This window comes from Meleagris gallopavo, chromosome 30 (genome assembly GCF_905368555.1).
Source record: "Meleagris gallopavo chromosome 30, MGAL_WU_HG_1.1, whole genome shotgun sequence".
Classification (NCBI taxonomy): Eukaryota; Metazoa; Chordata; class Aves; order Galliformes; family Phasianidae; genus Meleagris; species Meleagris gallopavo.
In genome coordinates, this window is record NC_139433.1 from 1,413,185 (window position 1) to 1,427,471 (window position 14,287).

The 14,287-nt window shown below is 52.3% G+C and overlaps 2 protein-coding genes across 2 annotated transcripts; one reads left to right on the forward strand and one right to left on the reverse strand.

The window, feature by feature from the left end:
* The first annotated feature begins 98 nt into the window (after positions 1-98).
* Positions 99-3,663, forward strand: OAZ1 (ornithine decarboxylase antizyme 1). Its single transcript, NM_001291881.2, is given in 5 exon segments — positions 99-244; positions 2,361-2,506; positions 2,635-2,807; positions 3,276-3,361; positions 3,479-3,663. Coding segments are annotated over 5 exon segments (651 nt in total). The 5' UTR covers positions 99-128; the 3' UTR covers positions 3,610-3,663.
* Positions 3,664-6,818: 3,155 nt separating this feature from the next.
* Positions 6,819-11,018, reverse strand: PEAK3 (PEAK family member 3). Its single transcript, XM_010724859.4, has 4 exons — positions 10,597-11,018; positions 9,756-9,883; positions 9,064-9,650; positions 6,819-8,377 (listed from the first exon to the last, which is right to left on the reverse strand). Exons 1-4 carry the CDS (start codon positions 10,713-10,715, stop codon positions 7,397-7,399), a joined length of 1,815 nt encoding a protein of 604 aa, XP_010723161.2. The 5' UTR covers positions 10,716-11,018; the 3' UTR covers positions 6,819-7,396.
* Between the last annotated feature and the right edge of the window lie 3,269 nt (positions 11,019-14,287).

Here is a 14,287-nt window from a genome sequence, read left to right on the forward strand (position 1 = left end):
GGGGTGCGGCCTTCCCGAGGGTATATAAGAACCCACTGCGGCCGGGGTGCCATTTTGTGTAGCAGTGCCTGGAGAGCGGTCGGCGGGGGGGCGGCGGAGGGTTTCGGGGTTCGGACCAGAGCGGCCGGATGGTGAAATCCTCCCTGCAGCGGATACTCAACAGTCACTGCTTCGCTAGAGAGAAAGAGGGGAATAAAAGCACCATCATGCCCGCCGTGCTGAGCCTCAGTACCGGACAGAGCAGGTGAGGGGTTGGGGCCTCCCTCCCCTTCCCTCGAGGCCCGCCCTGCTGCCCCCCCTCAGGGTTGGGGGGGGGAGGGGAGGGGTGCTGTGTCCGGGTGGGGGCGGGGCGGTGCTGCGGCCTCCTCACTCATACAAGGCAAAGGGGGGGGGAGGGGGCGGTTGGGGAGAAGGGGGAAAAAAAGAAAACCAACCACACACAAAAAAAGACAACAACGTCAAAAAGGCAAATACAAATGTATTTATTTCGACGTCTGAGGGCTGCCCGTGTAACGCGGTTACACCCCCACGCATCGCCCCCCCTCCTCCCCCAACCCCCCCACGCGGCTCGGTGCCACGTTTGCCGGGAGGTGGGGGATGGGCGGGGGGCACCGCAGGGAAAAGGAACCGGGCCTGATGGGGCTGGGAGATGCAATGCGATGCAGTGGCGAGCTGTTATCCCCTTATGTAAGTGCAGGTCTCCTGGAGAACGACGAATCGAGGGCGCTGAGCCCGAAGCAGAGCGTTATGGGAGCTGGTAGTTTAAAAGTCGAGCGGGGATTAAATAATGCCAGCAGATGTTGAGGATGCGGCAGCTTTGGGCTGAGTGGTGTTAGGAGGTGGAGGCTGAGGAGCATCGCTGTGCCCTCTGCGTGGGAAGCGATGGATGCAGCTGGTTCAGAATGGAGAAAAACTCCACAACGTCACCAAAAGCTGCTTTTATCCTTAAGAATGGTGATAGTATTTTTTTTTCAACTGGAGTAGGTGCGCCCGAGCATCACTAAAACACAGAATTGCAAGGTGGGAACAGCCTTTGTTGTATACTTGGGGGTGAAAGGTGAGGTCATAAAGGATTAGTGCTGCTCAGGTTTGTTTAAGGGCTTTTTTTAAGGCTGATGAGGAAAACAGGGATCTACAGTGATTCAGAAGTAAGTAAGGCTGCTATTAAAGTATTCCAGAGGTCCTAAAATAGTGGATTGAACCCTCATTTAATTGAGATTGAGCAAATTATCGTCTTTAGCTTAATAACTTTATAGCTGCCGTGCTTACTAATGCTTTCAGCATATAATATTAGACCTATAAGGCCATTCGTTGCCTTTCCAATATGGATTATTCATCGCAGATATTAAGCTCGTTAAAAAAAAAAAAAAAAAAAGAATTAAACTCGTGTGAACCGTGCAAAATGGTGGATTATTTTGTACGTGTTTATTCTGATTTGCAAATGGCTGCTGGCACTCACAGACAGGACGATTGTGAAAATTTCCCTAAGGGCCTCGATTGCTGCATCTGCTGAGATGACGCAACTCAAGAGTGAGCCTGCAGGGTGAGGGATGGTGCAGAGGGAGGGGCCAGGCACAGCTTTTGCTGTTTGTACAGTAAAGGCTTGCTCACAGCGAAGCAGCCTGATGGATGGGTTGGAACTCAGCGTGCGTACAAGAAATGCTCGTATCTCGACAGAAACATCCTTCACCCAAAGTAGCACGGCGTGGCTGAGTGATGTAAGAAGGTTCTAAAAGTCAGGAAGGCTCTTAGATTTTTCAGATATTTGGATTTGCATTGAAACCAGAGCTTGCTTTCTGAGCTTTGCGTCGTAGGAGCTTTTGAGACATTCTCACAGATAAAGCTGTTTCGTGTATTTTCTGATCTCAAGCTAAAAGCACTGATGCAAAATTCCAGTTTAATTAAGGCTACATATCGTAAGGAAAAAGATCTCTAGCTTGCTGGGCCAATCATGATCTCTTAGCAAGATGTGGAAGAAAATGAGGTCTGTGGCATCACATACACAATAGTAAATGGTTCCTTTCTTGAGATTGGGTCAAACATACAGCAAATGCACAGCTGCCTTGATAGGGAAATACACCTCACTCCACGCTGAAAGTATTTTCACCCCCTGAGCTTGTGTCTCCATCCAGATACTCCAGTGATGCCTTTCTGGTGCTTCTGGCTCTGGACTTTAGGTGATGTTCTATGCCTGGCCTGGATGTTCCTGTGTCTTGCTACCAACTAGGTTGCAGCAGGAAGGAGTTCCCTTGATCTGGGTTTATTTAAAAAACAAAATTAAAAATCGCTGCTGTCTAATGCTTATGAAACTTAGAATTCTCATGACTCTTAACACTTGCTTACCTCTGACTGTTTTCCAGTTCCAGGGTTCCCTTCAATTGCTGTAGTAACCTGGGTCCGGGGCCTCGGTGGTGCTCCTGATGTCCCTCACCCACCCCTGAAGATCCCAGGTGGGCGAGGGAATAGTCAGAGGGATCACAATCTTTCAGCTAATTTATTTTATTCGGTGAGTATTGGTATTGTTAAGCAGCTCTCTCTGGTTGGTGGGAAGGCTCTTTTGCCTTAAACTTTTCATGGAAGTTAACCTATCTCCAAAATGAACTGGAAGTAGTGTTGCACTTCTTAATTCTGCAGGATAATCGGCTGAATGTGACAGAAGAACTAACATCTAATAACAGGACAAGAATTCTGAATGTCCAGTCAAGGCTTACAGATGCCAAACACATTAGTTGGAGAGCAGTGCTGAACAACAACAACCTCTATATTGAAATACCCAGTGGTGCTCTGCCTGAAGGGAGCAAGGACAGGTGGGTAGAATAAAATCTTGCAGAATAGAAGGTCTGCAACACTGCACTGTTCCATTTTTCTAAAATTGGAAGCCTGGTTACGGTGCTCGGTGGCAGACTCGTGTAAGAGAGCAACAAATGTCCTGATTTGAGGTCATCCTCTGCCTGTTCTGTCAGCCAGAACCAACTAAAAGATCTGTGATGTCAAACTGTGCTCCTGGTAGCGATGGCTGCCTTTATCCACTGAAAATAAGCCTCATTCTGAGTCTGTCTCTGCAGTTCTCCCTTCAGAAATGTGGTGTGACGATGACTTAGATTTGTGCCCCATGTTTAATCCTTGGCTTGGTGTTTCCTGCTGGTGTCAGTCTTCAACCCATGACTTTCACTTCTGCTTACAATGAGCGAGGATGGTTTCACAGGGCTTTGCTCTGTACATGTGAGGGAAGTGCTTGGCCTGTGTGCACTCAACGCCCTTTGTTTGTCTCACAGTTTTGCAGTTCTTCTGGAGTTTGCTGAAGAACAGCTTCAAGTTGATCATGTGTTCATTTGTTTCCACAAGAACAGAGATGATAGAGGTAGGTGTTAACTCAGCATTAAAAGGCTGATGCAATATTTGAAGTTGGTTTTGGTGGATACTTTAGCTTCTGTTATGGAATCACGTGATGAAATGTCTTTTTTTTTTTTTTTTCTAGCTGCATTGCTCCGTACTTTCAGCTTTTTGGGCTTTGAGATTGTGAGACCAGGGCATCCCCTTGTCCCCAAGAGACCAGATGCTTGCTTCATGGCCTACACGTTTGAGAGAGACTCATCAGAAGAAGAATAGATTGCAATGTTTGCCTCTTAGAGCTTTCTTGTTGTCTATAAAGATGATTCTGTAGAAATTTTGTCAACATCTATTACAGTATATGTAACTTTGTATGAAACGTTGTGACCAACTGCTCTGGTGGTGAGATGTTGAAAATTTCAGACTCCACATCTTTTTCTGGATTTGTGCGCATGTTGTGGTTGTGCAAAAATAAATGCTCCCTCCAAATTAGCAGTATATTTCTTGAAGTTTAATATTGTGTTTGTGATACTGAAGTATTTGCTTTAATTCTAAATAAAAATTTATATTTTACTTTTTATTGCTGGTTTTAAGCTGTTTAAGACTTGCACTCTGAAGAGGTGCCTCTGGAACTGTCCCAGGTAGGGAAAGGCTTTGGGTCACCTGTTGCTTGATGGGGAACTCTAGGTGATGATCTGACAGGACTTGCAGTCCAGGAAAAGCCTGCTTTTATTGAAATAATTAGCAGATTATCCATTTCACTGGTAATTGTGATCCTCAGATCCCTGCTCTATCAATGTTTCATAGGATGCTTGGGGCGTCTGCTGATTACAGTCACAAGTGAAATGCTGAGAAGCACAGCTTACACATGCCATGAGATTCAGGTGTCTCACAGTATCAAATACACACTTGTGGGCTGTGTTAGTGGCAGCAGTGGAGTCCTGTGCTTGCGTGCAGGGTGATTCAATGCAGTCGTGATCTAGGAAGGCTTGTGGCACTTGCATAGCTACTGTGACCGAGTCCAGGCAGCCTACATAACAGGAGCTGCAAATATGGTGAAACTGATTGGGATTGAAGTGTAAGGAGAAGGGGCTGGAGTTGAGTAATGTGTGTTTGTAGAGCCTCAGCTGTTTAATGTCTGCAGCGCTCAACAGGAGGGAAAAAGTGCTTACATGTTGCTGGAATTACCAATGCTTGCACTGAAGCTGTCCGCTACAAAGGTGATTCTCCAGAGGGGCTGGACTTGAAAACATATTTCACATTTTTTTTTAGTGCTTATATCTGCGGTTTTATAGGCTTGTTTTGTACCATCTGATCCTATCAAACTGTCTATAAAACGTGTAGCAGTGAATTGCTGGGATGGTTTGTGTGTTGGGTGCAAAGTTACCTTCCTGGGTTTGAAACTCCCCCTTGTTCACGCTGTGAGTTGGTGTAAATCCAAGCACATCATTACAGAACATGTTGTACCCCTGGCTTGATGTCTCTGCAGCACTTGGCCTTAGGAAAACAAGTGTTGGGATTTATAAATGGACCGTGGGGGACTGCTTTGTGGGGTGACACTTGGGCAGCTGTGCTGGGCTAAGCAATTCAGGAGTTGTGTGGGGTGCACGGAACTGCCATCCTTGCAGCTCTGCTCTCAAAGCAGCGGGGAGCACATCCTGCAGTGGTAACTCTTGCTGCAGCTCAAAGGGACAGAAGGTTGTGGCACTGTCTTCCCGGAGAGCCTGTTAAATTAGCAGTGTTGCTAAGGATGAGTGTTCTTATGGTCTGTTTAATGGGCTTTGGGTGCTTACACAAAGCTTTTGCTAACATCTTGACCCTTCCCACCTGCAGAGTGTGCTCCTCGTGTCCTGGTGGACCCGGTGCAGCAGCAGCCCTCCCTCTTTCCCCCTGCTAAGTGCTTGCAGCCTTGTAATCCTGCTCTTCCTGTGTTTTTTGGGAAAGCTGAGAACTTGCCAGCAGCAAAACAGAAGGGTGGGGGAGATGGAGTGGAGGAGGAGAGGATGTTTCTGCTTTTCCTCACCAAGTTGGCAAAGGCCTGAAATTCCTAAGAGGATTCTCTAGAGGAATCTCTTTCCCTCTGATGTGCTTTCTGCAGGGATGTGCCAATACAGAGCCCAAGCTCTGCTCTGAGGCCGTGGTTCCCTACAAACTTGCTGACCATGGATGTTCTGAGCCACTTAGCAAAAGAGGAGAGGTTCATTGATGGTGGTGGTCAGGTGGAAACCAGAACTGGGGATGCAAGTGGCAGCAGTGCAGGATCCGGCCAGCCTGGAGCTGCAATGGGCATTCAGAGCAGTTTGTTTTTCTTTATTTTTTTAAGATGAGATGCCAGGCTGTGCTGCCAGGGCTCTTACTGCCATCTTGTAGCCATATATGATACTACAGGATGCAGGGCAATGCCTCTATGTGGTTCTGGCCCAAAGGCTCTGACTGGGAGAGCGATGGCTTTGTGAGAGGGCTGTCCTTGGGTCGTGTTTGGGCAAGGAACTCGGTTGTCTCTATTTCTTCCCATCTCTGATCCAAAGGACCTGGCCATCCGTCGTCTCACTTCCCGTGCTGCTTTGCTTTGGGAGATGTTCAAGGCAGGGATGCTCACAGAAAAGGTCTGTGATTTCAGCTGTGCACGGCCCTGAGCCCACGGCCATGAAAATGGATGGGGATGGGGCATGCTTCCGTGCTGGGCTGGAAGAAAGCAGTGCCCTGGGGAAGCAGCACACCGAGGGGACAGGGTAGGAACCTGCTGACTGGGAGCATTTTTCTCCCTGTGCACACAGCCTGCAGCAACTGCTCTGCTGCTGTCAGGTGATAGCTGTGAGCGGATTAATAATTACTCAGTTAATAATTATACCAGCTACCCAAGCAGGGCCTTGCATGACACCCCACCCTCTGTGCAGGCCGGGTTGGGGATCGAGGTGCTGAGCTGCTCTGTGCTGAGCAGTGACTGCATGTGCTGTGTGTCCTTGAGACGTGTCCCTTCGCACGCCCCAGGACAGGTGTGGTTATGGGGCTCTGTGCAGCACTGCTCTCAGCTGAGTCACAGCCTGAGTCAGATGGAAGCATCTTGCCCACGAGTGAGCAGTGCTTCCCAGCAAACCCTGCTCGAGGGGAGGAGGTGCTATGCAGCCCAGTACTGCGTGCAATGGACTTGTGCCCCCAGTGTGCCAACCCCTCTCTGCCACCCCACGTGCTGCAGCCAGGCCTTTGGGATGATCAAATTTCTGTCTTTCTCACGTGGACTTCTCCACATCCCATGCGCCTAGAGGTATCGCTATGCAATGCATGGGATGTGCTGGTTGCTGGCTCCTGGTGGACCCCGAGTGGGTCTCTTACAGACCTGCAGGCATCTCCCAGCAGCCACAAACCCACCAAGTGCTCCCTGCAGCTCCAGCTCATTGCCACGGAGCAGTGAACTTCAGCTTCATGATCCTCCCACGTCAGATCCCCAGGGTGCATAGCGCTGTAAGAAAGCACAGAAAGGAGCAGCATTTAAGAGGCTCAGCTCTGGGTTTTATTGAAGCTGTGTGGCTGCTTTATTTCCTCCTCCGAGATGTCATTTCTATTTGTGACTATGCCACAAGCTGTTCCTAAAAAGGACATGGCTGTATGATGTGTTGCGTTTCTCCTCCCGTAAGTGCGTCTTAAGTGAGCAATAACGTGTGGCTTTGTTTTGTTATTTAAAACAATGACAGCAGCCATGCGGGAGGAGGGATTTTTGGGAAAAGCCTGAGCTTTATTCGCTTTAACTCAGGGCAATGAGCTGCTGAGCTGCTGCTTCATCCTGTGCCTTCCATCCAGCTATCTTTGCTGAGAGGCTCTGATAGGCTGGACTCAAAGCACTGAGCAAAAATCAGCTGAGGATGCAAAAACACATCTGCATCGTGGCAGCCAAGGTACTGCGCTGAGAGTTTGGTCCTTGCTTGCTTAGGTCAGTTCGTGTGCTGCCTGGGAGCAGTTTCAGATTTGGAAATGAGTTTTCCCAGCCAGGACCGGCTTTAGTTGGGGAGGTAAGAGCTGGAGCCTCCATGGGCTCTTGGCTTTGGGGAACCTTCTGAGCAGTTGGTCTTTATGGCGTGTAAAGAGTCTGGGTGACTTGGTAGAGCATGTGCTCGGTGGCCTCCACAAAGTACTGGCAGCACAGCCAGTCCTCGAGGCCAGGGCTCCCTGCAGCCGCCTTCTCAGCCAACTTCAGCAGCAGCAATGCTCTCTTCATCTCCAGCCAGCTCTGGAGCAGGGCCAGCGTCTTCCTGCTCTTAGCAAAGAGCTCCTGGCGAGGCCCCCAGAGCAGGACCTGCAGGATGTGCCTGGCTTCCTTGATGGAGACCCTCTTGCATGGATCTCGGTGGAGAAGCAGCGTGGTCAAATGCTTGAGCCCCGTGGAATAGATGGACAGGGAGGGGATTGCAGGAAGCTGATTTCTTCTCAGATCCAAAGCGTTTTCCAGAGAGATATCCACGTGCAAAATCTTATAGATCAGCATGCCTACGTTCAGCTCATCTGCCATCGGGGTGGGGAGAGCAGCAGACCCCTTGGTCCAGTCCCACTCTTGGCTGGTGGAACAAGGCCTGGTCTTATCTTTCACCTTGAAGAAGTTGCTGATGAGCAACCTTGGAAGGGACAGCCCCACAGACCCCTCCTTGTCCTGCTGGCTGCCAGGGGGACACGGGCACTGCACCAGCAACAGGTTCTCAGGGCAGATGTCACCCTGCCCCACATTCTGCACCCTGAGGTGCTCCAGCCCTGTGCACAGCTGCAGGAGCAGGAGGCATGCCAGGCGTTCATAGTGCCCAGGGCTGCTCCTATGCAGTGCACGGGAGCTCTCCACAAACCCTGCCAGGGTCTGGTAGGGCACATCTGGGGAAAGGAGGACCTGCAGGACACGGGGAACAGCAGGGCAGCCTGGGGACAGTCCCTGCTCACCGGGGTGACCTGGGAGCACCAACACCCCTGGGAGGCGGTCGGTGAAGCGGCTGATGATGCGCTGGATGCTGCAGTGTGATCCAAGGGAGCTCTGCATCTCCGTGCTGCAGCAGCCTGGCTTGAGGACCTGCAAGGAGAGATGGGGAAGGGGCAGATGAGCTGGGACAGAACCTGTCCTGAGCCAGGCCATCGTGCAGCTCCTACCCATGTGCAGCTCCTACCCGTGCGTAGTGCATGAGCTCCCCTGCACCCTTTGGTGCATGCTGAAACAGCTTGGAGCAAGAAATCAGATTGGATATGAGGAAGAAGTTTTCTATGATAAGAGTGGTGAAGCACTGGCACCGGTTGTCCAGACAGGGATGTCCCTGCAGACACCCAAGGTCAAACGATAGGGCTCTGGGTGCCTGATGGAGCTGTGGGTGTCCCTGTTCAGTGCAGGAGGTGGGACCAGATGGCCTTTCAGTATCCCTTCCAACTCAAACCATTCTGTGATTCTATGAAGAAGCAGGGTATAAAGAGGGGGGTCAGCCCCTGCCGAGCTGCAAAGCTGCCGTGCTGCCTCTCACCCCACACTGTCAGGACACCCAGCCCTGCTCCACGTCTGCTCACCCCTCAAGGCCTTGTGCACCTTCCCCAGCTGTGTCATCCTTGGACCTTTGCTCCCTTGGATGTGCAAGAGCCTTCAGCACCAGTTTGTTTTGCAAATGAAGAAGTGGGTGCCAAAGAGGAACCACCCAAACGCCGTCCATCCTGCTCACCCACCCAGGGCTCCCGCTGCCTGCAGCCCCCTCCTGCTGCCCCAACCCCCCTTACCTTGGCTGCGAGCTCCAGCTGTTCTTTCCTAAAGGTGACCCCCACACGGTAATACCAGGCATCCCCGCTCTGGCAGCATGGCTCCTCCTGCAGCACCCTGAGCACAGCCCAGCCCTGCCCTGCCATCTTGGCCTGCAGCCCCCCCCAGGACCCCATCAGCCCCTCCATGGCACGGGCACACAGCCGGGCCAGGCCAGCAGCATGGCAGCCCACCATGGCCTCACACAGCCCTGTCCGGTCCTCCAGACCCTGTAGGATTGGGCCCAGCACCGCGTCCCCCGTCCCAAATGTCAGATCAGCCAAGTTGGGCATCAGAACAACCCCCCGGGTGTCTCCCAGGCTCTGTGATTTGGTCAGGGGTTTTCTGGGTGCCCCATCCTTGTGTTGAGGCCAAGGGCTGCTGAGTCGTGGCGGGGGGTCTCGGTGGTAGGGCTGCCGTGTGCCTGGCTCAGGGAGGGACTCAGCTCGCTGCAGCTGCTTTTGGGGCAAGGGGGGAGGCAGGGGGTCATGGCTGGGCTGCAGGGGGGCTCTCTTGGCTCCATCCCCTCGGCTGGCCTTGGTGGGGACGAGGTGGGCGCGCAGCTCTCCTGCGGAGAGAGAAATTATTCACCCCACTTTATTCCCCCCAAAGACACACACAAAAACTGAGCAGCCCCCCCACCCCCCTGGATGGATGCTGGGCTGTCACTCACCCACGTTGCTGTAGATGAGGGCTGAGGTGGGGGTCTGAGGTGGGTGCTCCTCCAGGGTGTCCAACACGGGGGTGTTCGCTATGGAGCCCCCCAGGTCCAGGCTGGCACAGCGGGCGCGTGCCATGGCCCTGCACACAGCTGGGAGTCAGCACACGGCCCCCCAAGGGCTTCCGCTGTCGGCTCCAGAGTAAAGAAAAAGGGGAAGCAGTGGACAGGGAGGCCGTGTCTGCGTGCTTTTGTGAAAAGCAGGGAGTTTGGGTTCCCTGTGACTGCACACCCTGTTCTGCTGGTGGAAGTTGGTGGGGGGTTTTGCATGCTGGTGGGTGTTTGCAGAAGGGTGGGGTACAGCCCAGGTCTGCCCTGCTGGTCCCTGGTTGGTGGCCACAAGGTAGATGATGGATGGGGGGGGGGGGGTGTATGGAGTGAGAGCAGGAAAACTTCCCTCCCAGCCCAAGCAGGGTCGGGGGCTGGGGGATCCAGAGGTCTGTGCACAAAGAGGGAAGCACGCAAATGCTGAGCGGGGATGGGGAGCAGTGAGAAGGGGCCGCCCATGGGGCTGCACTTCCCCATTCTGTCCAGACTCATCCAAACCTGCACCTCCAAACCTGCTGCTATAAGCGGTACTGAAACAACACTGACTTTCTCAAAACCCACCGTTTTCTGCTTCCAGCATTATCAAGCATCTGCTTCAGCCCAGATTTGCCTCCCTCCCCCCTGGGAAACGATATTGCCCTGCTGCAACCACAAGTCTCACTGCGGTGCAACACTTTGGGCTGGAGCATTCTAAGCGGGTGCAGCCGGGAGGTGCATTTGGGGAGATGTTTGCAGAGCAGTTTGTTACCTCCAAGCTTTTCCTGGCAGCGGTGGGGGCCTGCAGGGCTCCGTTTCCATCTCCTGGCACTGCTGGAGGCTCAGTGAACACTCCCAAACCCCATCCCGTGCTCCCCCCGCGCTGGCCATGGCCTCTACTTGCAGGAAGAGATGCTTTCAAAACACATTCACCAATGTCAACGTGAGCTTAAAGGAAGCTCGAGGCTCGGCGTTGCTCCCCACGTCACCCCGGGGTGCTCCAGGGGCACCGATTGCACACAGCTGTGCACAACTGACTGCTGCAGGTTGTTGCAATGGGTTTGCCTCACCCCTGCTGCTGCTCGGATACACTTCGTGCTCCTCCTTCTGGGTGCTGGCTGGATGGCAGGGGGGGATGCTGCTGGAAATCTGAAAGCACCCTGAATTCCCTGCTCTCAGCAACGCAACATCAGATGTATCAGGGAGATGGAGTTTTTTGTTTTCTTCTGCTTTTTTTTCGCTCTAGGTTTTCCTGCAGCCATTGCACATCAGGAAATCCCTTCCCACCCCCTTTTCCTCAGGGCAAAGTGGCTATATTAGCACTCTAAAACATCAGATTTGGGCTGTTTCGTGGCCCTGCTGTAGGCAAATCACTGGAATTTCACCTGGGAACAGTGAGGCTGCAGGGTGAGCAGATTTGAGTTTGCAGAGAGAAGAGGTAACAAGTTTTGTGTTAGAAAAAGGGAAGGGAAAGGGGAAGGGAGAGCGGAAAGGGAAAGAGGAATGAATGGGAAGGGAAAGGAAGGGAAGGGGAAATGGAAGGGAAGGAAAGGGGAAAGGGAAAGGAAAGGAAAGGAGAAATGAAAGGAAAAAGGAGAAAGGAAAGAGGGAAGGGAAAAGAGAGGAGAGGAGAGGAGAGGAGAGGAGAGGAGAGGAGAGGGGAGGAGAGGAGAGGAGAGGAGAGGAGAGGAGAGGAGAGGAGAGGAGAGGAGAGGAGAGGAGAGGGGTGAGGAGGGAGAGGAGGGAGGGGAAGGGAAGGGAAGGGAAGGGAAGGGAAGGGAAGGGAAGGGAAGGGAAGGGAAGGGAAGGGAAGGGAAGGGAAGGGAAGGGAAGGGAAGGGAAGGGAAGGGAAGGGAGGGAAGGAAGGGAAGGGAAGGGAAGGAAGGGAAGGGAAGGGAAGGGAAGGGAAGGGAAGGGAAGGGAAGGGAAGGGAAGGGAAGGGAAGGGAAGGGAAGGGAAGGGAAGGGAAGGGAAGGGAAGGGAGGGAAGGGAAGGGAAGGGAAGGGAAGGGAGAGGGAAGGGAAGGGAAGGGAGGAAGGGAAGGGAAGGGAAGGGAAGGGAAGGGAAGGGAAGGGAAGGGAAGGGAAGGGAAGGGAAGGGAAGGGAAGGGAAGGGAAGGGGAAGGGAAGGGAAGGGAAGGGAAGGGAAGGGAAGGGAAGGGAAGGGAAGGGAAGGGAAGGGAAGGGAAGGGAAGGGAAGGGAAGGGAAGGAAGGGAAGGGAAGGGAAGGGAAGGGAAGGGAAGGGAAGGGAAGGGGAAGGAATGGGAAGGGAATGGAAAGGGAAGGGGAAATGGAAAGGAAGGAAAGGCAAGGAGGAGGAGCCCCACAACAGGCAAAACTTTGGAGGTTGGAGCTGTGACATCCTCCAAATTAACTTTCATTAGGGAAGCAGGGAGGTGCTCACCAGGATTATGGAAACAAAAGTGAAATTGCTCACCCACACATTGCAGTGGGGGATCTATGGGGCTGAGGTGGGAACCTCCACTTAACTGAAGTCTTTCTAATTTATAAGGAAATTGGTTTCTCATCCCGGTGGGGGATAAGATCTTTAAATGCACCTGCTGGAAAATTGCTTTTTTTTTTTTTTTTTTTTTTTTTTCCCCTAATTGCCTTTATTTTTTGGCCTTTTCTTGGTCATTGTTCTTAGTGCACTCTCCACAGCTCTGGTTTCTTTGGTCTGCACTCAGATCCACTTGCTCAGCAGCACCCAGAGCTAGTGCAGGTCCCACTCATGTCCTCACTGGCATTTGTGGGGGTAACAAACCCAACCCTGAAGCTGCCATACCCTCTGAGGATATATCTTTTTCTTTTTAAAATTTTCCATGCAGAAAATGACTGAAAAATCCCAATTTTGTGCTCCTGCCCTGGCCAGCTGCAGAGCCGAAGGACAGTTTCCAAACAGGGCCACCACTGTGCTGGATGCACCCCAGGAGCATCCCCAAATCCCTGCTGGGTACATGGTTTTGGGATGCAGGGGGAGGAGGCTGGGAGCCACTCAGAGCCCTTTCCTCCAGCAGATGGAGGCATTGCTTTGCTTCACCACCCACAGCGCCCCTCCCAGTCCCATACTGGGAGAGCCAGGACTGTGGGGTGGCACAAGCCTGGGATCAGGGTGATGCTGTGTTTCAGGATGCTCAGCAGCCCCACTGCTGGGGACACAAAGGCAGGTCGTCCCCAGCCAACTGAGCAAGGGACACTGGGGACATCCAAGCGTTTCATGGGGAAAGCGACGGCAGCTTGGAGAGGGCCTGAGTGATGCCAGGTTGTCCCCTGGGGTAGGTGGGACAGGCAAGGGGACCCTCTCAAGGATAACCCTTAGAAGTTGAAATTCCCCCCAGCCCTTCTGGTGCTGCTGCCTTCAGCCCCTTGGCCCCACCGCAGTGCCCACCTGTGCCTCAGTTTCCCCCCACAAGCTTCACACGGATCCCCAGGGCTTGGATTCCAGCCTTGTTGGAGGGATCTGGCCAAAACAAAACCCTAAAAATTACACTGCCATACTAACAAACACTCCCTTAATAATTAATAACAGATTAATAGCAGTGGCAGCTTGTTAACACATGCGCATTAATCATTTATTAGTTATTAATATGCACTTCGGTCCCCTCTGAAAGTTGTTTTAACATTGTTTATTATGGGGTTCACAGGGCTGGCAGTGGTGCTCAGTGGCAAAGCCCAAATCCTCCACTCCTGACCCCACCGGGACCCTCACCCCCTGCATGGTAATCCCACCCCAATGCTCTGGGCTCTGTGTTTGCCCCTAATTGAGCTCTGGGTGTTGCTTAAGCCCTTCTGCTGGAGGCCATGACATGGATCCTGTGCACGGTGCACGAGTGGCTGTCCTATACTCGAGGCACATGGGGAAGAAAAGGAAAAAAAAACAAAAACAAACCCAAACAAAACCACCAAAAATCCCAAACAAATCACAAAAATCCTGATTTTGTGTACTTTTTTTTTTTTTTCTGCCCTCTCCTCCCCCCCTCCCCGCAAAAAAATCATATATATATATATATATTTCACATGCTCATCACATATAAAACGGTGCAGGTCTGCACTGCCCAAACCTTTTTTTGCACATGGCAGGAGGTTCCTGGCTGCAAGGATTTGTGCCCAAACCCTCCCCCCACCCCCAGGTAAAAATAAACCCCAAGTGGGGTGACATGGGGGGGCACGGGGGCACCTGGCATGCAATAGGACCCATGGAAGGATGACAGGGTGAGATGGATGTCCCCATCACACTTCCAAAACATGGGCAGGGAAAAGTGTGGGAGCAGCCTGGGGGTTTGTGCCCAAAACACAGCCCCAAAACGCCTGGGGATGCCATTAACTCCAGCAGGAGTCGGGATCTTGGGTGTGTTCCCAAGGAGAAGGGACACCCAGTGGGATGTGCCCACAAGAATGGGGATGGGGATGGGGATGGCTCTTTTTCTCAGCCCAAAATCACATCCCGAGGCCAAGCAGAGGTG